The sequence below is a fragment of the Salvelinus alpinus genome, chromosome 9, assembly GCF_045679555.1.
Source record: "Salvelinus alpinus chromosome 9, SLU_Salpinus.1, whole genome shotgun sequence".
Classification (NCBI taxonomy): Eukaryota; Metazoa; Chordata; class Actinopteri; order Salmoniformes; family Salmonidae; genus Salvelinus; species Salvelinus alpinus.
The window spans coordinates 12798560-12823958 of record NC_092094.1 but is presented as its reverse complement, the minus strand read 5'-3'; the positions used below and the strand labels follow the sequence as shown (position 1 = coordinate 12823958).

The following is a 25399-nucleotide window of genomic DNA, read 5'->3' as shown; positions in this document are numbered from 1 at the left end:
GAAGGCCAGCCTCACAGAGTCGCCTCTTCACTATTGAGACTGGTGTTTTGTGGGTACTATTTAATGAAGCTGCCAGTTGAGGACTTGTGAGGCATCTGTTTCTCAAACTAGACATTCTAATTAGAGTACATTCTAATGTACTCTTACTCAGTTGTGCACCGGGGCCTCCCACTCTTTCTATTCTGGTTATAGACAGTTTGCACTGTTCTATGAAGGGAGTAGTACACAGCGTTGTACGAGATATTCAGTTTCTTGGCAATTTCTCACATGGAATAGCCTTCCTTTCTCAGAACAAGAATAGACTGACAAGTTTCAGAAGAAAGTTCTTTGTTTCTGGCCATTTTGAGCCTGTAATCAAACCCACAAATGCTGATGCTCCAGATACTCAACTAGTCTAAAGGCAGACAGATTTATTGCTTTTTTAATCAGATAACAGTTTTCAGCTGTGCTAACATAATCGCAAAAGGGTTTTCTAATGATCAATTATCCTTTTATAATGATAAACTTGATCATTATAAAGCTATGATAAGCTAACACAACGTGCCATTGGAAAACAGGAGTGATGGTTGCTGATAATGGGCCTCTGTTTTTATGGAATATCTACATAGGCGTACAATCAGCCGATTCCAGCTACAATAGTCATTTACAACATTAACAATGTCTCCAGTGTATTTCTAATCAATTTTATATGGACAAAAAAAACAAGTGCTTTTCTTTCAAAAACAAGGACATTTCTAAGTGACCCCAAACTTTTGAGCTGTAGTGCACACACACACACACACTGCTACTTTGTTTATTATCTACCCTGATTGCCTAGTCACTTTTACCCCTACCTACATGTTCCCTTAATTACCTCGTAACCCTGCACATTGACTCAGTACTCCTTGTATATAGCCTTACTATTTTATTGCGTGACTATTTCCTTTTTTCCTTCTTCTTTGCCAAAAATGTTTATTTCCTTACTTTTTAATTCTGCATTGTTGGGAAAGGGCTCGTAAGTAAGCATTTCACGGTAAAGTCAACATGCATGTTACAAATACCATTTGATTGGATTATTGCTCAAGATTAGAACATTGTAAAGATAGTAACTTCAGCCAGGAGGGGATCTTAGTTGATGTAGCACATGATAAGGAATGTACTGGTGGTAGATAGTGTCCCAAATAGCACCCTATTCCCTACATAATGCACTACTTTTGATCAGAGCTCTATGGAACCTGGTCAAAAGTAGTGCACTTAATAGGGTGCAATTGGGGATGAACACTCATTCATCATTCAGACAGTAACGGAGAGGCAAGCCAACCTGACTTTGCAGCGGGGGCGCCGCCGCTGCTAGACTTGGCTGCGCCAGCTTTGCCAGGTGGTGGAGCAGGCTTGGCTGGCATCACTGCCCGGGCCTTCTCCAGCAGGGCAGACACTGGCTCCTTGGAGGCCGGCTGCAGGGAGAGGAAGACATGGACACACAGAGTCAGATGACAGAACAACAATACCCCAGCCCACTGTCTTCCGAGTCACTACACAATAACAATACCCCAGCCCACTGTCTTCCGAGTCACTACACAATAACAATACCCCAGCCCACTGTCTTCCGAGTCACTACCCAATAACAATACCCCAGCCCACTGTCTTCCGAGTCACTACCCAATAACAATACCCCAGCCCACTGTCTTCCAAGTCACTACCCAATAACAATACTCCAGCCCACTGTCTTCCAAGTCACTACACAATAACAATACCCCAGCCCACTGTCTTCCGAGTCACTACCCAATAACAATACCCCAGCCCACTGTCTTCCGAGTCACTACACAATAACAATACCCCAGCCCACTGTCTTCCGAGTCACTACCCAATAACAATACCCCAGCCCACTGTCTTCCGAGTCACTACCCAATAACAATACCCCAGCCCACTGTCTTCCGAGTCACTACCCAATAACAATACCCCAGCCCACTGTCTTCCGAGTCACTACCCAATAACAATACCCCAGCCCACTGTCTTCCGAGTCACTACACAATAACAATACCCCAGCCCACTGTCTTCCGAGTCACTACCCAATAACAATACCCCAGCCCACTGTCTTCCGAGTCACTACCCAATAACAATACCCCAGCCCACTGTCTTCCGAGTCACTACCCAATAACAATACCCCAGCCCACTGTCTTCCGAGTCACTACCCAATAACAATACCCCAGCCCACTGTCTTCCGAGTCACTACCCAATAACAATACCCCAGCCCACTGTCTTCCGAGTCACTACCCAATAACAATACCCCAGCCCACTGTCTTCCGAGTCACTACACAATAACAATACCCCAGCCCACTGTCTTCCGAGTCACTACCCAATAACAATACCCCAGCCCACTGTCTTCCGAGTCACTACACAATAACAATACCCCAGCCCACTGTCTTCCGAGTCACTACACAATAACAATACCCCAGCCCACTGTCTTCCGAGTCACTACCCAATACCAATACTCCAGCCCACTGTCTTCCAAGTCACTACCCAATAACAATACCCCAGCCCACTGTCTTCCGAGTCACTACACAATAACAATACCCCAGCCCACTGTCTTCCAAGTCACTACCCAATAACAATACCCCAGCCCACTGTCTTCCGAGTCACTACCCAATAACAATACCCCAGCCCACTGTCTTCCGAGTCACTACCCAATAACAATACCCCAGCCCACTGTCTTCCAAGTCACTACACAATAACAATACCCCAGCCCACTGTCTTCCAAGTCACTACACAATAACAATACCCCAGCCCACTGTCTTCCGAGTCACTACCCAATAACAATACCCCAGCCCACTGTCTTCCGAGTCACTACCCAATAACAATACCCCAGCCCACTGTCTTCCGAGTCACTACCCAATAACAATACCCCAGCCCACTGTCTTCCGAGTCACTACCCAATAACAATACCCCAGCCCACTGTCTTCCAAGTCACTACACAATAACAATACCCCAGCCCACTGTCTTCCAAGTCACTACACAATAACAATACCCCAGCCCACTGTCTTCCAAGTCACTACACAATAACAATACCCCAGCCCACTGTCTTCCGAGTCACTACACAATAACAATACCCCAGCCCACTGTCTTCCAAGTCACTACCCAATAACAATACCCCAGCCCACTGTCTTCCGAGTCACTACACAATAACAATACCCCAGCCCACTGTCTTCCAAGTCACTACCCAATAACAATACTCCAGCCCACTGTCTTCCGAGTCACTACCCAATAACAATACCCCAGCCCACTGTCTTCCGAGTCACTACCCAATAACAATACCCCAGCCCACTGTCTTCCGAGTCACTACCCAATAACAATACTCCAGCCCACTGTCTTCCAAGTCACTACCCAATAACAATACCCCAGCCCACTGTCTTCCAAGTCACTACCCAATAACAATACTCCAGCCCACTGTCTTCCGAGTCACTACCCAATAACAATACCCCAGCCCACTGTCTTCCGAGTCACTACCCAATAACAATACTCCAGCCCACTGTCTTCCGAGTCACTACACAATAACAATACCCCAGCCCACTGTCTTCCGAGTCACTACACAATAACAATACCCCAGCCCACTGTCTTCCAAGTCACTACCCAATAACAATACTCCAGCCCACTGTCTTCCAAGTCACTACACAATAACAATACCCCAGCCCACTGTCTTCCAAGTCACTACCCAATAACAATACCCCAGCCCACTGTCTTCCAAGTCACTACACAATAACAATACTCCAGCCCACTGTCTTCCAAGTCACTACCCAATAACAATACCCCAGCCCACTGTCTTCCGAGTCACTACACAATAACAATACCCCAGCCCACTGTCTTCCGAGTCACTACACAATAACAATACCCCAGCCCACTGTCTTCCAAGTCACTACACAATAACAATACCCCAGCCCACTGTCTTCCGAGTCACTACACAATAACAATACCCCAGCCCATTGTGTTCACACAGATGGCGTCATTCTAACGCGAGTGTTGCCATAAACCACTGCACCATCTGACCTAAGACAATGTACTCTAGCCTCAAAATCCAGACTGAAATCATCTCTGTTTTCCACTAGGAATCCAGACTGAATTCAGCTCGGTTTTCCTCTATGAGTTAGTCATTCAAATGTTTTCAAAAGCTATCCAATGAACTTGCCCCTCACCCATCTCTGGTAGATATATTTTAGCCAAGTTATCTTTAATATAGCCTGTCCTAGTCATCTCTTCCATCCATAACACACCTTGAGTTAGTGCGTCTAAGTCATCTCCTCCATGGCATAATGTACCTTCAGTTTGCCAGTGGCCTTCAACATCTTCTCATAGCCCAAGTGCATCATGAAGGTGGGCAGGGCGTCCTGGGCCTTCTTCCTCACGTCTCCGTTGCGGTCCTCCAGACAAATGAACAGGTAGGGCACACACAGCATCAGGTCAGAGGGCACCGTACGCATAGTGGGGAGCTTCTCTGCCAGCCAGCCCAGCACCTAGGGAGAGGGGGGTTACATGGGTCTTTCTCAAACATGGTTGGAGGTATTATGTTTCCCCTTTTTTTAACAGTCCAAATGCCCCCAGTGAATCCACACAATACCCATGACACAGCCATCTAACCACATTGTCAGTACACATTACTGCCAGCTACAAGAGGTAGGCTTTAACAGAGATTCTAAGAGATGACCTGAAGGGCTGTGTTTGTACCTCCTGCCTGAGGAAAGGGTTCTCCCTCTTGAGCTCTTCAGAAAGGTCCTCTCCCTCCAGCCAGTCCTTCATGCCGGTCTGTTCTACCCAGGCCTGCAGGGTTGTCATGGCAGCACCACGCACATTGGTCTACAGGGGAGGAGGGGACACAGAGCGCCAACGCCATTATTCACTCAATCCAATACAGAGAGTGACAAGTGATTCTGACAACTCTACGCTAGTCTATCAATGGTATGAGATTGTTATGCTTGTAATATGTATGCACTATATAATACTCTCTCTCACATTAATCCTAATGCCTACCTATGCCTTTGTGTAGGTATTTTAGAGTAGGATAGTGTTTACCTTACTGTCTCCCAGTACAGTGATGATGGGCATGCCCAGGCTCTTAACATGTTGTTTCAGAGCTGGGCCCATCGCTACGGCTATTTGTTGAAGAATAGTCAGGGTTTGCTGGCACTGGGGAGAGACATAATTCACTGTCAGAAATATCTACAATATGGCAGGACATCTATAAATGATGTTTGCACTGATACTCCAATATCCTGGAGAAAAACAGATCACTTAAAACGTTGATTTTTTTAATGTCATGGTATCTGTCAGAGCAGAGTCCATTTCTTACCAGGATCTTGTTGGAGTCGTTGAGTCGGCCCTTCAGTGCCATTGGCAGCTCTCCTATACTGGGCTGGATGAACTTGGCCTCAGAGATGACCGCTGCCACCTCATCCAGACCTTCCTTACGGATTTTCCAGTTCTTATCAGCCATCTTATCCACCATGTCTTGTGTGATCTTATCACTGACAGGAGATGAAGAACATAGATTCATAAGGTGAAATAACTAAACCATTTAACATCAAAACCAAAATAGTCCAAGTAGTATAGGACTTTTCACACTGAGCCAGATGAGCCAAACCAATCCAAGCAGGACCACCATACTTGGTGAAAATATGGAACAGTGCTGAGAAGGAGCGGTGAGGTAGTGTGTGAATTCAAACCTGATGTCAGTTCTAGGTAGCAGATCCATGATGTCAGCTGCTCCTCCTCCATCCTCCTCTTGTTCGTCTGCCTCCTCACCGTCCTCCTCTGCTCCTCCTTTCTTGGTTCCTCTGAACGCAGCCGGAGGAGACTGGCCTTGCATCTGAAGAGGCAAAAGCAGCAATCTCAGTCACATTGAAAAATATTTACCTGTGCATATAAACATATCTTATATGCCTTCCTGACATCAATCTTATGTTAATCTCAGTTAAACCATAAAGAAAATATTGCGTTATTTGGTCCGATCCTCAATTAGGTTTGGGGGGGTGGTGGTGTTAGAAATGTAGATATCTAGTCTTGCGAAGTCTCCACTAGGGATGCAAATTTCAGTCAATTTTGCTGCTGACTAACTGACCCTCAACAAACGGTTACATTTTTTAAAAAGAAGTAAAATGACGTGACCAACAGAAAATAGTATCAGAGATCTGCATATAATGACAAGATGTTTATGTTTCCACCCTAACAATGGCAAGGCGGGAAGGCAGGTGATAAGCTTATGCCCAAAATAAGCCCATAGAAATCGCATTGGGCCTATTTTGGCAAGAGTGAAACCTCTCGCGTCGCTTCTTGCTCCCTGACACTTTGCATGCATACAAGGACTGGATATTTTTCATGAATAGCAAGTCTATCGTCTTACAGTCAAAAAAGCTATAGCCTATTATTGAACAAGCAACTGCTGTCATGAAGCAGCTAATAAATAGAATTCACGGAAAACAGTTCTTTCACGGAAAACACAGTTCCAAATTACACACCTAACGGAGAGCAGTTTCATGTGACAGATACGGAAATCTCCGTTAGAAACGTAGAAAAAGGGGGAATCTAATAGCAACTACTAGAATGGGTTGCTAATATGACTAGGATAGTGCCTATGGCTTCTGGACAACAAAAGTAAGTGAATATGAAATCCAATAGAACAGGAGAGAAATGCTGGTTAAAAACTTCTTATGGCTAGGGGGCAGTATTCGTAAGTTCGGATGACTGACGTGCCCAAAGTAAACTGCCTGTTACTCAGGCCCAGAAGCTAGGATATGAATATAATTGGTAGCATTAGATAGAAAACTCTGAAGTTTCTAAAACTGTTAAAATAATGTCAGTGAGTATAACAGAACTGATATGGCGGGCGAAAACCCGGATTCTTTGTTTTTGAGGTCACTGGCCATTCCAATGCTTATCTATGGGATATTCAAAGGAATTCCTCCCAGATTGCAGTTCATACGGCTTCCACTAGATGTCAACAGTCTTTAGAAAGGGTTTCAGGCTTGTTCTTTGAATAATTAGTTAGTAGTTGTAATTTTTCAAGGTGGCTCTCATTTGGACTGTAGTCTTGTGGCGCGCGTGGATGAGGGTGCGCACTTCGTTATTTATCACCAGTATTGAACATACTACATTCCGTCTTAAATTTGATCATTTATTTACATATTAGGGTACCTGAGGATTGATTAGAAACATTGTTTGACTTGTTTGGACGAAGTTTACTGGTAACTTTTGGGATTCCTTTGTCTGCATGTTGAACGAGTGGAACACAATCAAACGCGCCAACTAAACTGACTTTTTTGGGATATAAAGAAGGACTTCATCGAACAAAACGACCATTTGTTGTGTAGCTGGGACCCTTGGGATTGCAAACAGAGGAAGATCTTCAAAGGTAATTGATTTATTTTATCGCTATTTCTGATTTTCTTTTAATCAAAAAGCCTTTTTGAAATCTGACAAAGCGGTTGGATTAACAAGGAGTTAAGCTTTTAAACGATGTAAGACACTTGTATTTTCATGAATGTTTAATATTACGATTTTTGTATTTTGAATTTCGCACTCTGCAATTTCACTGGATGTTGTCGAGGTGGGGCGCTAGCATCCCACTTAGCCCAAAGAGGTTTTAATGGCATAAGGAAGACTTTAGAAAATAACTGCCTGAACGCTTCTATGGATGGATTTTCACAAGGCTACTTTACTTCAAAGTAAGACGTCCAGCTCGCATTACCCTACCCTACCCTGCCTCCAGGTCGCATTACCCTACCCTACCCTGCCTCCAGGTCGCATTACCCTACCCTACCCTGCCTCCAGGTCGCATTACCCTACCCTACCCTGCCTCCAGGTCGCATTACCCTACCCTGCCTCCAGCTCGCATTACCCTACCCTGCCTCCAGCTCGCATTACCCTACCCTGCCTCCAGCTCGCATTACCCTACCCTGCCTCCAGCTCGCATTACCCTACCCTGCCTCCAGCTCGCATTACACTACCCTGCCTCCAGCTCGCATTACACTACCCTGCCTCCAGCTCGCATTACACTACCCTGCCTCCAGCTCGCATTACACTACCCTGCCTCCAGCTCGCATTACACTACCCTGCCTCCAGCTCGCATTACACTACCCTGCCTCCAGCTCGCATTACACTACCCTGCCTCCAGCTCGCATTACACTACCCTGCCTCCAGCTCGCATTACACTACCCTGCCTCCAGCTCGCATTACACTACCCTGCCTCCAGCTCGCATTACACTACCCTGCCTCCAGCTCGCATTACACTACCCTGCCTCCAGCTCGCATTACACTACCCTGCCTCCAGCTCGCATTACACTACCCTGCCTCCAGCTCGCATTACACTACCCTGCCTCCAGCTCGCATTACACTACCCTGCCTCCAGCTCGCATTACACTACCCTGCCTCCAGCTCGCATTACACTACTCTGCCTCCAGCTCGCATTGAAAAGTAGGTGATGTGCTGATAGTCAACAGTAAGCAGACTATAGCCTATGCACCCTAAAGGCAAATGGGATTGCACTTCACCCAAAAAAGAAATGCAAAATTTTTGATATAGTGGCCACCAAAGTTAACACGCAAATGCATTTAGAATTGTCATTTGTTGCCAATGACTGGGCTTATAAAAACAGGTTTCACTCCAGTAACCTACAGGCTTTTTAAGGAGCTACTCTCGTGCTGACTGACAGGTGGTAGGCTATTCAGCTCCTCAAACTAGGGTGTGTATGCTGTGATAAATTAAATGCATGACGACAAACAAAAATACATACGCACAAATTTAATTCCACAAAATTATGAAAATAACCTATAGACCATTAGGCATGTATTTTCGGCAGCTAACCGATTAACATCACTAGTCTCCACCCTTGCAAAAGAAAACAGCCCCACCCCGCTGATAATACCGGCTGTATTTATTCAGGCTGGATATCCCCACCCCCAGTTGGACCACTGCATTCGCCCAAACCCGATTCGTCGAAATAACCTGTGAAGAAAACCCAAACACTGAACTAATTCTGATCTTTATCTCATGCAGCCTAAAGCCTGATGACAGATCGACGGTACCAGAATGTTTAAATAGTCTGTTCACAAGAGATTCATCTTATGTAGACCGAACAGATCAAAGTTTAAATAAACCTCTAGCTACCAATTTCAAAGAGAGGCCAGTCATTAGGAAGAAGGGAAAAAAGACATACATCAAATACTATATTGTTTACTTCACTCAACATGCTGCTCACACGTTTTTCCTACCTTTTCAAACTCATCGTCTATCTGTTTCAGCAGGGCAGGTTTCTCATCCTCGAAGAACATGCGTAGAGGAGCTCCCATGTACAGGTACATGACTCCTAGGAGGGTGATGGCTGCGGTCCTCACCGCAGGGTTGGTCGCTCCCAACGCCGTCTTGACATTGTTGATGAAACCCTTCACATTGATGCTGCAGGGGATACACATCATCAGAAATGTTTATAACACAAAGCATTTTACCTGCAGACTTGTGTTACCACAATGATTTGGTGAATTAAAATATCTAAAATCATAGGACAGTAAAGGCTTTGATACTGTTATTGGTAGATGAATACACTTCCAATAATGGAAAGTAAGACTAACCCAGTAAATCCAAATTCCTTCATGGCATTAGACAACCAGTTGAGGGTTTCAGCTTGATTTTTTGGATTCTTCTGTGCAAAAACCATGGAGACCACCTGAGGGATGAAGCACATTAGTGAAAAACTATGCGATGTCCATGAAAGTCCTGGGAACGTCCTAAAAAGGTCCTGACATGGTCCTCAGTGATATCCTGGGAACGTACAGGGAACTAAACAAAGGTCCCACAGAGAATGTTCCCTTAGGACCATCAGGCGACGTTCTTAGAGAAAGTGGAATCATATCTATAAACCAGTAACCCTCTTTCACGTTGTCTGCCTTGGACCCTATCCCAGTCAAACCATTACAGACCAGGGACCGGTTGAAAAAAAGAAATAAGGCCCATGACTGAAACTTAAGAGGATCTCAGTTTGATTGGTTGGGGCCAAGTTAAACTCCCTTTCATGTAAGAAAGTCATGACCATCATCATGCTTTTAGGGAAAAATTATAATTTTGTACATGTACATGAGCCCCATAGTTGACCTATGACCTAGTCTGCTAGTTGCAGTGTGTTCTATGCAAGGTAAATATTCCTCTCAAGGTTCAAGTCGCGAGAGCCATAAGAGGGGAAACGTGGTCTCTGATTTAGTTTCATTAACACCGTTACATGGCAAAGATAGTAGCACTGGAAAGTTCTAAAGTATCGGCTGTGAATGACTTTGCCAGCAACTACAGTAGGCTACACACTGCTGTCTGAGTTGAGCGCCGCTGTGATGTCCATTATAGACTATTTAATGACATTGATCAGAACATCGGAGCGTCATCAACAATCCTGCATGTCAGTTCAGTGCACACATTGTAACAGAAAAATGTAATATTTGGGAATATATATATTGTAGAACAGACATATGACATACTAATCTACAAACCAGTCCTGGGACCGCTGTGATATATATCCTACTTGTGTTCTCATATTTCTTAGTCTTGTTCTTTTCATTCAAAAACAGACTACCAGAACAGCAGTGTCATAAACAAATAGTGACAACAGACCTGTTCAGCAGTCCAGGGGAGGGAGCAGGCCTCGGCAGTAGCAGTCAGGCCCTCCTTAGCTTTACCCCCACACTTCACATCTCCTATTTTATCAACCAAGCCGTCCAGCACCACGAAGGCAGACGTCTTGGAGAAGGAGCCCTTCTGGGCTATCAGACCCACAATGTGGAGCTTCATCTGCATCACCTGAACAAACCCAAGAGCCAAAAGTCAGTTATGAAGACAGAGCCATGTGGGTGGATCCATCTAGTGAATACGTTTTTCTTTCTACACGTATCCAAAATAATGACAGGAGCTGGACAAAAACAAGGTCCAATACCAAAAAAAGAGACTGTCCACTAAAATATATACTTGTTGGTGATACTTCCATTTTATCGGTAAGTGTTTAAAGTGTGTATACTGTACCTGGAAGTTAGTCTCTTTCCAGCCTGGTTTCTTGGCCAGCATCCTGACCAGAGCCTGGCACGGCATCTCATTCTTGTCCATCTGCTCCACAGCCTGATGACAATCACATGAAAGAACATAGCATAAGATAACAGTACATGACGCCGACACTTAAAATATGTCTCTAACCTATTTACACATGTTTATATGCCAGTTGTAGATGCTAAAAATACATTGGAATTCAGATGACAATACCATTATGTTGTATGGAGCATGTTCATGACATGAGCAAAAGCACCAAATTAAATAGAACACAAATGTATCTTATTATGAGGTACAGCGCACTTGGAAAGTATGGCTTTATCCACATTTTGTTACATTACAGCCTTATTCTAAAATGAACCAAATCGTTCCCCCAATCTACACACAATACCCCATAATGACAAAGCCAAAACTATTTAATCCATTTTAGAATAAGGCTGAAACGTAACAAAATGTGGAAAAGGGGAAGAGGTCTGAATACTTTCTGAATGCACTTTATGAGCAAAAACGAAGTCAAACTATACAAGGTCAAAACTAGTTACCTTCTGAAACTCCTCCATGCTGGCCAGTCTCTCCTTCCAGTTAGCAGAGTCCAGCAGCTGCATGCAGGAGGTAGGGAGCACCGCGGCCGACTTCTCCTCACATACCTCAATCTAGAGGACACAGACAGAAGAACGCACTCAAGTTAATGAAAAGAGTAAAAACTCCCTAGAAAGAAGAAACCTAGAGAGGAACCGGGGTCAGAGGGCCAGAGCCAATCATAGAGACGACTGCTTCACTCATGTTGAAACAGATCACTAAAGAATCAAAACAAAACTGAGTATTCCTACGGTGAAATGGCTGCACATTACAATCTGCGAAACAACCGTGAAACATTATGAGCCAACTTACCGATATTTCTGTCTCTATGAATTCCTTTGTTTCAGTAACTTTCTTTCCTTTGGCACCCAGAGCAGATTTCCCTTTCTTAGGAGGTCCACCAGACTTAAAAAATAATGAAAAACACAAAAAATATAACTTTTTAATAGTAGTTGGCCACCTAATCATTGCCCGAATCCCCAATTGGCATTCATCACTCCTCACCTCTCCACCATGATAGCTGATGTATGGTGAGTGTTCCCGGCACAAAATGGTTGCTGTGCATCACCCAACTGGTTGCCACACATTGGTGGTGGAGGTAGTGACTTTCCCCACTTTACTATGCAAAGCGCTTTGAGCACCTACTGTAGGTGGAAAGGCGCTATATAGATGCAATCAATTATTATTACTACTATGGTTCCTGTGTCTCATTAGTGGCAGTGTAGTGAGCCTGGTAAACAAAACTGTTAGCCTGGGATTCACTTTGTAATGTTGTCTCAGGCCGGAGTGGCTTTATATGCATTATAATTGTATAATCAATCACCCAATCACACCTTAGCTGCTGAGGCCTTCTTGGGTGGTCCAGAGGATCTAGCTGGATTCTCAGCAGGCGGTGCAACCTTTGCAGGCGGTGCAACCTTTGCAGCAGGTGCCTTCTTCTCCGCTCCTCCACCTCCTTTCTTTCCCAGCAGTTCCACTTTATCAGCACTTTCTTTAATCTGTTCATTTAGAGATGGAAGTCAGGTCATTTCATTTGTTGTCAACTCTTTAACGGCTAAACTTCAAAAGGGTACAACCTCACTCACTCACTCATAATATAACCCTTATCCAATAAAGAACTCATCTACATTGGCCTCAACTAGTCTGAAGGGGTAAACTAGTTTTTCACAGGATAAGCAACACAAGATAACAATAATAATATATATATTCCTTATCAGTATCCGTATTATATATATAGAAAACAATAGACTGATAAATCTTTTATATGGACTTGCCTAGGGCTGTGGCGGTCACGAAATTGTCAGCCGGTGATTGTCAAGCAAATAACTGTCGGTCTCACGGTAATTGACATAAACACATTTAGCATCTCCTGGCTTCCATACAAGCCACTGATGCAGACCTTTGGAACATCTACATTTTAAATCCATTTAATATAGCCTACACCATCACTAATCCATTATTTATTTTAGGTCTAAAGAAACATGATATGAAGAAAATGTAGTCTATTTCAGAAGAACAGCATACTTTGAGTTGTGCTCATGTTAGGTCCGATATGGCTATGACAAATGGCTGTGGCTACACTAGTTCATTTAGCAGACAAGATTTGCTTAGAATTCCGTGGCATTATTTTATAGTTTGAAGAATACAATTGAACAAAGCTGAATAAAATAGAAAGGATATTTTCTCCAAATGATTTGAGGGAGTGCGCAGTGTGTGTTGAGCGGTTTACAAAAAAAATATGTACTTCTATATGCTTAATTTAGAGTTAGTAATTTAACTTTAGTTCTACAAACGTTGGGCTATATGTTTTGATTTAATACATTGTAAGGCTGCATGATGCGACTAATGATGACTTGAAAAGTCGCACTTCATCCGTCTCTTATTCACAATTTGACAAGCACTTGATAACGCCTCGAATTTCCCAACGGCATCCCTTTGTGTGGCCATAACGCACCCTAAAAAAACTTGATGCCTTTTGCGGCCAGTGGCTGTTGTGCCCTTGGCCCAGAGTGCTGCATTGTGCCCTTCTCCCAGAGTGCTGCATTGTGCCCTTCTCCCAGAGTGCTGCATTGTGCCCTTCTCCCAGAGTGCTGCATTGTGCCCTTCTCCCAGAGTGCTGCATTGTGCCCTTCTCCCAGAGTGCTGCATTGTGCCCTTCTCCCAGAGTGCTGCATTGTGCCCTTCTCCCAGAGTGCTGCATTGTGCCCTTCTCCCAGAGTGCTGCATTGTGCCCTTCTCCCAGAGTGCTGCATTGTGCCCTTCTCCCAGAGTGCTGCATTGTGCCCTTCTCCCAGAGTGCTGCATTATGCCCTTCTCCCAGAGTGCTGCATTGTGCCCTTCTCCCAGAGTGCTGCATTGTGCCCTTCTCCCAGAGTGCTGCATTGTGCCCTTCTCCCAGAGTGCTGCATTATGCCCTTCTCCCAGAGTGCTGCATTGTGCTCTTCTCCCAGAGTGCTGCATTGTGCCCTTCTCCCAGAGTGCTGCATTGTGCCCTTCTCCCAGAGTGCTGCATTGTGCCCTTCTCCCAGAGTGCTGCGCGCTCTAAAGCACCTCTCACTCACATGGTTCTCCATCACGTGATCAGGTGTTACTCATTGGCTACAAGTGAAGACAGACATCAGGAATGCAACTGCGTGCGTCCTTATCCAATTCCGAGATGCATATTGGAAGAACGGTCCATATTTACTTTTCGTCAGCCAACAAGATGAGTAGGCCTAAAGGAACAGCAAAAGCACTAGCCTATGTCAATCTACTATCCCCCATAGTACAAAAGTTCACCTATTCTATTCTGTGTGAGAAATAAATATTCCAAACATAGTCATAGTCTTTTTTTTTTTTTACGAATTGTGGCTGACGCAACAGATCAGAACATTTAGCTTAAAATATGTTAATAAACTATTAAGCTATTTATTCACATTATAAGCGCAGCAATGCGCACACAGCAGGAAGGTTTGTATCACAACTAAAGGACTATGGACTAAGCTACATGAGGTGTGCGACTGATTCGAAAAAGTCACGCAAAAAAAGGCCTTGTTTCTTATGCTGGGCATCATTCCCAAGTGATAATATATCATTCACAAGTGATAGGCTAATACTGTCACCCATCAGACTATCCTTGATTTAATCTTGTCAGGTTCTAATTTCAGTGACACTATGAAAGCTTAACCAAGTTTATTCTTCCCAGAGGATCAATACAGCTGCATTACACAAAAACCTTTTCACAAAAGCACTGATATTTAACCCTTCCTCCTAGGCGGAGTCTCCTCCTACACATCTGTACAAACATTGTATCTTTACTGCAAGGCAGGACACTAAGTGATACGGGCCATAAACTTTTATTTCTCCCTTAACGTGACCTGACCTAGACCCCCTTCATCAGTAATCCATGGCTCTCCCCCCTTATCAATGCCTGCCACATGTGATCGCTTTCCCTGCACTCAGTACATTCCAAGCTTAGTTGCACACACTATATACCTTCCTCCTACAGATAACAATGAACTTCTGGTGTAGACCCTCTAAACCATAGCACTCAATATTTCAATAGGATACATGATAATTAACCTTATCCCAAGTTTAGGTGTTTAGCACCCAGAATCCATCAACATATATGTGTGAAGTTTGGATTTAGACAGGTGCATGACAATGAACCAGTCTCCAAACAGAGGTAGCGGGAAAAAATCATGTCATCTATGCACTTAAATAGTGAATGGAGGACACTTTTCCTGTGGTTCATTTTCATGCCAGCCAGGTAGGCTATACTCCTGTTGTAAAGATAAGCAATGTGCTTAATATTAGGAACGTTGAGAAATAAATATAGTAGGGCAAGCCTATAGAAAGCTGATGGGATCCTCCTCTTTTTAATAGAGGCCATCACTCTGTTTTCTCGCACAATTGCATAGCCTATAGAAATGTTGCACAACATGAGCTCATGGGCTCTCATGAAGTGTTAGATTAGATTTTCGAACACATTTGCATTGATGTCAGAGTGATTAGAGGGACAATAGAGTGCTGAGTACCAGGCAGTTAGCAAGTTTGGTTGGCTACTAATGACCATCAGCAGCATAAGAACTTGGAGAATCATCATTACCGTGACTAAACGGTGACGTGGAATTTGACTGCCTTCATGACTCGTGACCGCCGGTGTGGCGGTAATACGGTCATCGCAACACCCCTAGCCTCACCTTGTCAAGCTTGAGTTTATCCAGATCAGTCAGGAATGGGTTGACAGCCTTCTCACCCACCACCTTCATGGCTGTACCCAAAGCTTCATACGCAGCATCTCTCACCTCTGGGGCCGAATCATTCACTTGCTGAGAGGGTTAATCAAGAGATCAGGAGTAGGAGCATTACTCCACACACTCAATCACAAATTTGAGGACAGAGCATAATTTGAACAGAGGGCCATTTTCCCAGACACAGATAAAGCCTAGTCCTAGACTAAAAAGCATTTACAATGTTAGAGTCTTGACTAAGCATGCTTTTTAGTCCAGGACAACACTTAATCTGTTTCTGCGAAACCAGCCCTGAATTTGCCTGCTTAGAAATAGGAAATGTTCAGATACCTTGAGAAATGCAGGGCAGAAAGCTTTGAGCATGCTCTTTGGCAATGTGGCTTGGGTACAGTTGCGGAAGCTTCTGGCCAGGAACAGAGAGGCCTGTTGTTTGATGGAAGGGTTCTTATTGTCCATCACCCCCAATACATCCTCACTGATATTCTGGAGAGTTGTCTGAAAAACATGGATAGCATTATGTCAAAAACAAGACATTGAGGGCCTCCCGAGTGGCGCAGCAGTCTAAGGCAGTGCTAGCGGAGTCACTACAGATTTGGTTCGATCCTGGGCAGTGTCGCAGCCGGCAGCGACCGGGAGACCCATGAGGCTGCGTATAATTGGCCCAGCATCGTCCGGGTTAGGGAAGGGTTTGGCTGGCAGGGATGTCCCCATTGCGCTCTAGAGACTCATGTGGCGGGCCGGGAGCATGCACTGACACGGTCGCCAGTTGTACGGTGTTTCCTCCGACACATTGGTGCAGGTGGCTTCCGGGTTAATCAAGAAATTGAGGAACTAATCGAATGAACAACACAAATATCACTGTAACAATAATCCAAATGCAATCTATACGCATCTACACTGGATGAAACAGCATACTCACAGTAAGGAAGACTGCATCAATAGCCTCTTGCAAGGCCTGGACCACTTGAGGTTTCTTCTCTTTAAACTTTTCTAAAATCGTTGGCACCACCTTGAAAACATTGCGCATAATATATAAGTACTTATTTTTGGTCAGAAATCAAGATGTATAAAGAGATGTTCCCTCTGCCATGAGGATAGCTAGCTAGTTAACTTACATGTCCTGCATATGTTCCAAACTTCTTCCGGAGCCCAGCAGCTAGTCCAGCCAAACACTTGGCTGCCAAGGTCACCAACATAACATTTGCATCTTTCCCAATAACCTGGAAAACAAGAGAGTTGTTCAGTAGATTTTTCATTGTCGACCGACCTACTTCCTTGAGACACATTCCATTTCCCAGGATCCCTGGCATCTCCATTAAGCTGATATGCATGTTACTGTACCTTTTTTAGTGCTCTGACTAAGTCCCCATAGTCACCGTTCTCCAATTTAGGGTTTTTAGCCAAGGTCTCCAATGCTTCTAAGGCCTCTTTCCTCTCCTGCCATTTTTTGGCCTCCTATGGTCAGATAAAAATCAGATAGTTGTTACAAGAAACAAAATTGCAGTGAAACTAATCATATAAAATAATTTAGACAGATTCAGCATTACATCACATCCAAAGATCCAATAGGGCCTTTCCTAAAACACAGGGGCCCAAACTTACAATTTTGTCATAGAAGTCTTTAGGTAGTTTTGAGAGGATCTCCACTGGTTCCAGCAGCTCATAAGGATCAACTTGAGGTGCAGGTTCATCATCGTCATCTCCTGAAAGAGTTTACAGACTGAGACCATCTGATATTGTAGTCCTAGACCCATCTCATTAGTAAGAGTAGTGAAGAAGAAAAAAAGACGAGGGGATATATTGGAGACGGTTTGATGTTGACGCTTCAGCACAAAGGCCTTTCTCAAGACCAGTTTCCATCATACGTCAATCTTCTTGTCTTTCAACAACACCTGGGCATTTAAAGTTCACTTTCACAAAGATATAAAGCATTGCACAAATTCACCCTCAAACGCCATCGATGAAGATCAATTGTTCCACAAATGGAATTAAGCTGCAGGGGGTAAAAAGCAGCCTAGTCACAGATCTGATTGTGCCATCTAGCCAACATTTCCATAAGGAGTGGGCAAGATAGCACAAACACACCGCCACCCAGGCTAGAAAAAGGGGGGTGTGGGGGTGTGTAAAAGGCTTAAATGTGAACATCAAAACTATTTATGAGAAAGCCTACCGTCTGCCTCGTCTCCTCCAGCCGCTTGCTGCTGTTCAAACCTGGCCTTGAGGGCCTGCTGGGAGCGGAGGAAGCGACTCTGTTTAGGGGCCGTTGTTGGCAGCTTCACCCACTCCTCTTCCAGCTCTTTCAACTGTGGAAGAAAGAGTAAGATACCCAACTGTTAGACATCCCATTCATCGGTTGTTCCGGCATTTAGGGAGACCCATACTGCACATGACCATACGGAAACTCTAGCTGCATCTCAATTTGTCTTTCCACAATTCCATGCTATAATCCTATTATTGGAGAAGGTCCAACGTCCCTCCCCTCAGAACTTCTTCTCCTATGCGTTTTGAGAAGGCAGAGAGGAGATGGGATGTGTATGAAAGTGTTCAGAAGTGTCATCACACCTGAACAGAGTTGATACCCTGGAGAGGAGGTCGCAGAGCATCCCGGATCCATTTATAGATCTCTACTGAGAGTAGTTTGGCCTCATCTCGGACTGCCTTTTCTCTCGACTCAAACTGTTTGGGCAAAACTTTCACCACTGGCTTCAGGGTAATAATCTTGGAGCCAAATTCACTGGAAATAAAATAAAAATCATGTTACATTTCAGAATTTAGGCCTATGTATGTAATGAAAATAGCGATGGTAAAAAAAGAAAAAATATATAATTAATTGGTTGGAGAAATCTCTAGGAAAACTAAAAAATTGAACAACTCACCTAAGTGCCTTCCTTAAAGTTTCAATACAGGTGACAACAATCTTAGGGTTTTTGTTATCGAGGCCTTTGATGAGCTCGTCCTGAACCACCTCAGCCCTCTCGATCTCTATGTACATGAGGCAGATGTCAGAGCCCAGCTCTTTGGCCCTGGCTTTAGGCTGGTTAAACACTTTACTGACCACTCCAGACACCACCTCTCCTGATGTTCTGGAACACAAGCACAATACAGAGAAGAATACTTAGCCAACCATTCAAATACAAGCCGTTAAAATTCTGTAAAATGTGGAATACATACTGTGGAGTGTACATCATATAACAAGGGTTTGTGGAAACAATATTTGACATTAGTTACCATTGTAGAATGCAAGTGCTTGTTTTTGTACAATATAATACCATGTTGTTCATAACCAGAAGCTGTCCAGGAGGTGTAAGAGGTCATCTGGAAATACCACCTTTTAGCTAAACTCAGTATCTACCAGTCATTCAATAGTGTAATCCTTGCCCAATAGGCTGCACACAATAGACGGCTATGATGTCAGACTGACTCACGCCATAAATAAATATCAGACAGGCATCACATTTCTCCTGACTGTGTTGCATCTTACTGGAGCTTTCCACAACAAGCCCATACTCACACAGAGAGCAGTACTTATAACACAAACAGAAAGCTTTCACTGGGAGACTGTTGTTATATTCACCCATAGAATTACGATGAGTCATGTATTATAATTCTATGAAATCACCTAACCTGTACACCCAGGCTATAAATTAGGCCTATTCATTAATTATTTAAACAGTGTTTATATCAGGAAATATTCAAGTAGCCTGAAGACTGAGAATAAGCTAGGTAATACTTATTCTTACACAGTACAGTCTAGTAGTCAGATGACAGATGTAGGTTTAATACTTACTTGCCAGCCAAATGAGCATTCTCAACGTAAGCAAGTGCTGCCTCGAGGCCCTTGAGCTGGGCCACAGCATTTGAGTCTGTCACAAACTTCTTAAGCAGGCCCAGGTATTTGCCCCATTCTGGGCTCTTCTCATCCTCTATACGCTGGAAGAGCTTCAGGGCTTCTTCATAGCCATTTAGTCTGGCCTTCCATACCTTGGTTGGGTGGTTGGGATGAAGCAGGAGAATAGTGAGCATTGTGAGGAGAGGGAGTCAAGGTCATTTCGAGTTTATAACTAAGGGATAGGGTGATGTGATCCAGATTCTAGTTGGAATGCCAGAGTAGAGAAAGTAATTTAAAATGGGCCTTCTTTGGATGTTATATTGGGCTGTTGATTGGCCTAGCATATAAAACATTGTGATTGAAGCAGTCAGTAAGGGGTTTCGATCATTTGAGAGAAACTCTGAAGAGGGATTCGAAACTCTAAATCATAAGCGTTACTGGGTTTTAAGTTATCCTTTTGGAAGAAGCCAATAAGCCTTCTCCAGTCTAGCTCTATGCTGCTGGAAATCCAGTCTAAATTAGATGTTATGTGGGAAAAAACATGTTCAATAAAAGCTGCTCTATAAATGATCTTACAATGAGAATACTGAGTGTGCTATTGGATAACATTTTATGAAACAAAACCACAGCTGCTGAAACGCATCCAGCAAGGATTCAACACTGAGGAGAGTCAGGCTTGTTTTATAGTGTGTGTAAGGGGTAATCACCTTGTGTTCACACTTCTGGTCGATGGGCAACTTCATCCACTCACTGTCGTCACCCATGATGACCTCTGTGTGTTTGCCTTAGGCCTTACAAATTCAACTGTCATGGAAATATGAAAACAAAGTGAGTCACCATGTTTTATGTGACATCTATTTTAAGTTGGAATGAGTGCTGGTATGTCAATAGTGCAGTCATTTCCATAGTTATCATACCAATGTGAAATTAGAAAACATCATGCAATGTATTCATGAAAGCATCAGTATGATACTCTGGCCTACACCAATAGCACTTGTGTACAAAGTGCAGACATAATTCAGTAGAACCATTAGCTTGCCTAATACAATGTCTGAGTAGAGATCTAAAGACAAAACGTAGCCATTACAATACCCCGCTAGTTGTGGTTAAAATGGCTGTGCTACAACTCTATTTGAAAGGACAAACCATGCGATTCTCCCCTAATGCATTCTCAGGAGAGGCTGCCTTGTCAGATTTCATATTGATCTATGCAGTTTGGGGTAAACAGCTTTAACACATGAAGTGCATATTTCATCAACAATATGTTAGTCATCTAGTTATCTAACTAACGTTAGCTAGCCAAATTAGTTACTTGCAAACATAACCTATATGGTTCTATTTGCAAATAGCTGAGCGATATGTAAAGATTTGCCAAAAAACATGGCAACAGCGTCTGGCAAGCTATGATATGGCAGACTGGCTGGCTGGGGCGAGTTAAATATTTTGGCTGGGTAAGGTTAGATGGCTTAACTACACTAACTAACCAGCTAAGTTAGCTACATTAGTTAACTGCGAGTCTGCGACACTAGCAAACATCGATTTAACTAGTAAGCAAAGTAATGCCAAACATAGTGTGTTCAATGATAATACAATAAACACATGCATGGCATGATGGAAAAAGGCTTGGAAAAGGCTCCATCTTCAACACAATCTCAATAGGTTAACTAACGTTAGGCTAATGATAAACATTACTGACAGAACCTCGCCCGCATGTAGTCTAGCTATGTTCGGTAACAAATAACGAGAGAGATATATATATACCTACTTAGAATCAAGGAGCACAGTTCAGCATCAATGCACAGATAGTTAGCTAACTAACGATGCTAAGCTAAGACTGTTCTTGCAAACGTCAGCTGACAACATCAACAGAAGCTAGCTAATAATGGTTAGCAACAGTAGCTAGCAACTTAGCTAGATGCGCCTGTCAACACGCCCAAAACACAACCAACCATTTTGACTATTTACAACGATACTTTCTCACCAACCAGTATAACGTGAAGTAAAATATAAGGCATGATGACATTGTATTAAGCTGGCATATGCACACAATAAGACTCACTATTGTCTGCCACAAAGCTAATCCATCCGCGCACCACAGGGCCCAGAAATCGCAGAACAATAATGTCGAAGTCTGATGGAAAACGCGGGCTAGCCTTTCAGTATGTAATAGCTAACACGCAAAACAATGAATAAAGGCCTTTTGGTTACCTGGGGGTCTTTCTGGTAGGCAAAATGACGTTAGCTAGCTAACGTTATATAGATAGAGACGATATTTGATCATTACTCTCTGTGAGATTTGAACGCCTCCAAGGGCGGAGAGTCAGAGGGAGCTCCACAGAGAGGGGCACCGCCTCAAGCAGTCACCCTACGTCATTGCCAGTTAAACATTTAAACATGGCAACATTCAATCACAAGTATTCTGATGCCAATTCCTGCTCATAGAGCAAATTGCATATCTGCATATAGCACAAGGCATAGGCATTAACATAATGTGAGCCCTGAAACTGTAAAGGTACAGACAGACAGCATGATCATGGTTTATTCTATTTCATCCCCAGTGCTTGAGGGATAATGAATCAGTCCTCAAACTAATACCACTGTCTGCCCCGAGGTGAGCTTGGTGCTCTCTCTATTGTCTTCAGTCCACCCCTGTCCCTTCCTTTCTCTGCCTTGTCTGCCTTCTGCTGCTTGCCCTGGCCTTGATCTCTGCCTACAGTACATATATTTCACTCATTGACTGATGTATACAGCATAGACATAAACTATTTATATGGTATACTGTAACAGTATGCTGTAAGCTTGTACAAGCACATTTCAGTTTGTGTACTTGCACGTTGGCGCATCTATGATAATACTGAGAGGACAATGGCTTTTCTTGCCTCCATGTTCTGATTTTGCCTCATTGTATGATTTCGAAAGACAAGGAATGCACACATGCATGTAGTTGTCAGAACAGCAGGAACCAAATGGATGGATGGATGGAAATAGCATACCCATCAAGTTCAGGATGCTCAGACACATTAGAGCCAATGGAGAGAAATATTAATTATAATATTTAATTATTTCTTTGTTTCTTTCTACTTGTGAGTTGTATTAGTGAGTACGTTAATGTAACGTTATTGATCTGTCAGTTTCCCAAGATAATTCCTTACTTTTCACACTGACACAGTAATAAACAGCTATAACATTACAGGCTTCACTGTCATGATGCACAGTAGAGGTCTGCGCGGGACCAATTGCTTCATCCTGCTCCTGCCAGCACCCCACGGCAATATTTATTTACAGACACTGTAGTACACTACAGTCTAATCATCTTTAAGTTAATTTCATATTCAAGTTAACTGCCACGTGATTCTCCGGCCTATGTAGGTGTAACAGTATAACTTTAAACCGTCCCCTCGCCCCGACACTGGCGCGAACCAGGGACCCTCTGCACACATCAACAACTGACACCCACGAAGCGTCGTTACCCATCGCTCCACAAAAGCCGCGGCCCTTGCAGAGCAAGGGGCAACACTACTTCTAGGTTTCAGAGCAAGTGACGTAACTGATTGAAACACTACTAGCGCGTACCCGCTAACTAGCTAGCCATTTCACATCCGTTACATAGGCAGCCTACTCTATTTCAATGAGACCACACATACTAGGCGCACTTGAACTCTCACACCCAACTAGAAGAGGTAGGCTACTGAAGTTGAAGCAGCGAATTCTGAGTGTGTGAATAATGGGACAAATATGTGTTATTAATACCATAAGTAGGCTAACGCATACAAAGCAGAACAAAGACCGTTTCAAAAGAATCTGTGGGATGACAAAAATATTTGAATCCCAAAGTCGTCTGTATGACCACCCGCTTCCGCCTGCCGAATAAAAAATGCTGACCACGCCGCAATGATCTCTGCCGGGACCCGCAGGTCTCGCAGGCATCCTGTGCGAATGCAGCCCTCTAGTGCAGTCAGTACACAACACTATGCTCATCATGTCTTAGCAGGTTCAAATGGTGACAGGGGTCCCAGTAGGGTTAGACAGCCAGGGAAGACCGGTCTGTGACAGAGGTGAGGTGAATTTTTGCAGATACAACACTTTATTCCCTCTGTCCTGCAAACACTGGACAAGCCAGATGCTATTTTAAGGCAGTCTGACAAACCTCTAAAGTTGATTTCAAAACTGTATCAAGAGTTGACAGAGGCCTTTCCCGATGACACAAAACATATAAAACAAAAATGTGAGAAAGACCTGGGAGACGCTATTGATGATGATGAATGGATACAGATATGTTAGAATGCCCAGTCATGTTCATATCATCTCAGACATAAATCACGGCAGTTTAAGACCATCCAGAGAACACACTACTGTATATGCCAATGAAACTGAATATCATGCACTCCGAAATGGTATTATTCTGCTGGAGGTGTGAAGGGGAAGATATTTGCATATGTTGTGGTCTTGTGAAGGCTGGCTGAATTCTGGCAAAGAGTATGTTGTTTTATCTCAGCATGTCTACATATTCTCCCTTCTCCCTGTTTTTGTTTGCTTGGAAATGTTGATACTGGAGATTGTTATCAGAAGAAACTGTGTAACCTAGCATTTATAATGGCTAATAAATGCATTGCCATTAACTGGAAGGTTGGTCATCCTCCCACAATGTATGGAAGAAATGTCAAGTTATGTACAGTATCACCAGATTCGTTTTAAAATTAAGAGTAAACTGTGAAACTTTCATAAGGTCTGGATGCCTTATATGGAACACTGTACGACAAAAGGAGACTGTATTGAAAACATGCTCACGTCAGGGAAGATACCTATTTAGGCAATCCCTAGCTGCTGGGCTGCTCAGTCCTGTCCCTGGGGCTCTGCTGTACTGTTGTCACTCTGGCCTTGGCCTAACACACCTGGAACCAATAATACATGTTTCACTAAGATCCTAAAGCTGAGTGGGGTGTGTTGGGTTGAGGCGCTGCAGGGCAGTGGACCCCTAGGGGCAGGACAGGGAGACCCAGCTATATTGTGTGCAAGTAAAAATAGCTCTACAGTACTATTAGGCCTATGGTATAAATTATATGGAAGGTGTACTGTTTCTGTGTGTTAATGTGTAGGTGTATGTGTGTTTTCATTCAACTTTTGTTTTCCAAACCTTTCCCTTGAGACATAAAAAAAAGATGGGAAGGCAGTTGTGTTGGGGAGAGAGTTGAGTTATTGACTAGACTGGTGGGGGTCGGGTGTGTAGGCGGCTTGGGTTGGTTGGGTTGTCTTGCTGAAATTTGATATAGAGGATGTCCTTGTACTTTATTTGTAAGAGTTGTTCATTTGTCAGGCTATTGGTTTAAGGTGCAACACAATATTGTTATTGAATGATCATGGATCAAGTTCAGTCTTATCAATCACTTCAACATATTTAATATTCTCTTACCTAGCTTGATGACTGTGGGCATTTTTGCTTACTTTTTGTTGTTCTAAATAGAGAAGGCTAGAAGGGCCAAAGGTCATATTAGATTGTGTAGAAATGTAGGAAATGTGCTTTAGATGCCCCCAAAAATGGGAGGACCCCCAGACACCCTGCCAAGTTATGTCCCTTTCTGCAAATAGCACTGCTGGGTGATTTAAAAAGTAATAGTCAATCGATCAATAATATAATAATACTCTCAGCAATTTTTTTTTTAAATGTACAATATGTAGAATCTGTGAAAATAGAAAGGTTCAGAACATTAGTGAAACA

General features: G+C 43.5%; 1 protein-coding gene across 3 annotated transcripts in view; it reads right to left on the bottom strand.

Annotated features, from left to right (window-relative positions):
• The window catches only part of LOC139584329 (cytoskeleton-associated protein 5-like), a 38565-nt gene extending 16521 nt beyond the window's left edge, over positions 1-22044 (bottom strand). For 2 of the 3 annotated variants that reach the window (XM_071416029.1, XM_071416031.1), the window contains exons 1-25: positions 21892-22044; positions 20391-20487; positions 19642-19835; positions 18731-18937; positions 18417-18588; positions 18025-18157; positions 17457-17557; positions 17196-17309; positions 16970-17074; positions 16774-16863; positions 16185-16349; positions 15804-15932; positions 12456-12620; positions 11935-12027; positions 11586-11696; positions 11023-11115; positions 10618-10803; positions 9591-9685; positions 9234-9417; positions 5691-5833; positions 5318-5492; positions 5041-5154; positions 4696-4824; positions 4290-4484; positions 1301-1433 (exon numbers count right to left, since the gene is read on the bottom strand). In XM_071416029.1, coding sequence (XP_071272130.1) covers positions 1301-1433; positions 4290-4484; positions 4696-4824; positions 5041-5154; positions 5318-5492; positions 5691-5833; positions 9234-9417; positions 9591-9685; positions 10618-10803; positions 11023-11115; positions 11586-11696; positions 11935-12027; positions 12456-12620; positions 15804-15932; positions 16185-16349; positions 16774-16863; positions 16970-17074; positions 17196-17309; positions 17457-17557; positions 18025-18157; positions 18417-18588; positions 18731-18937; positions 19642-19835; positions 20391-20447 — 3283 coding nt within the window. In that variant the 5' untranslated portion in view covers positions 20448-20487; positions 21892-22044. The other variant, XM_071416030.1, reaches the window with a different exon arrangement.
• Between the last annotated feature and the right edge of the window lie 3355 nt (positions 22045-25399).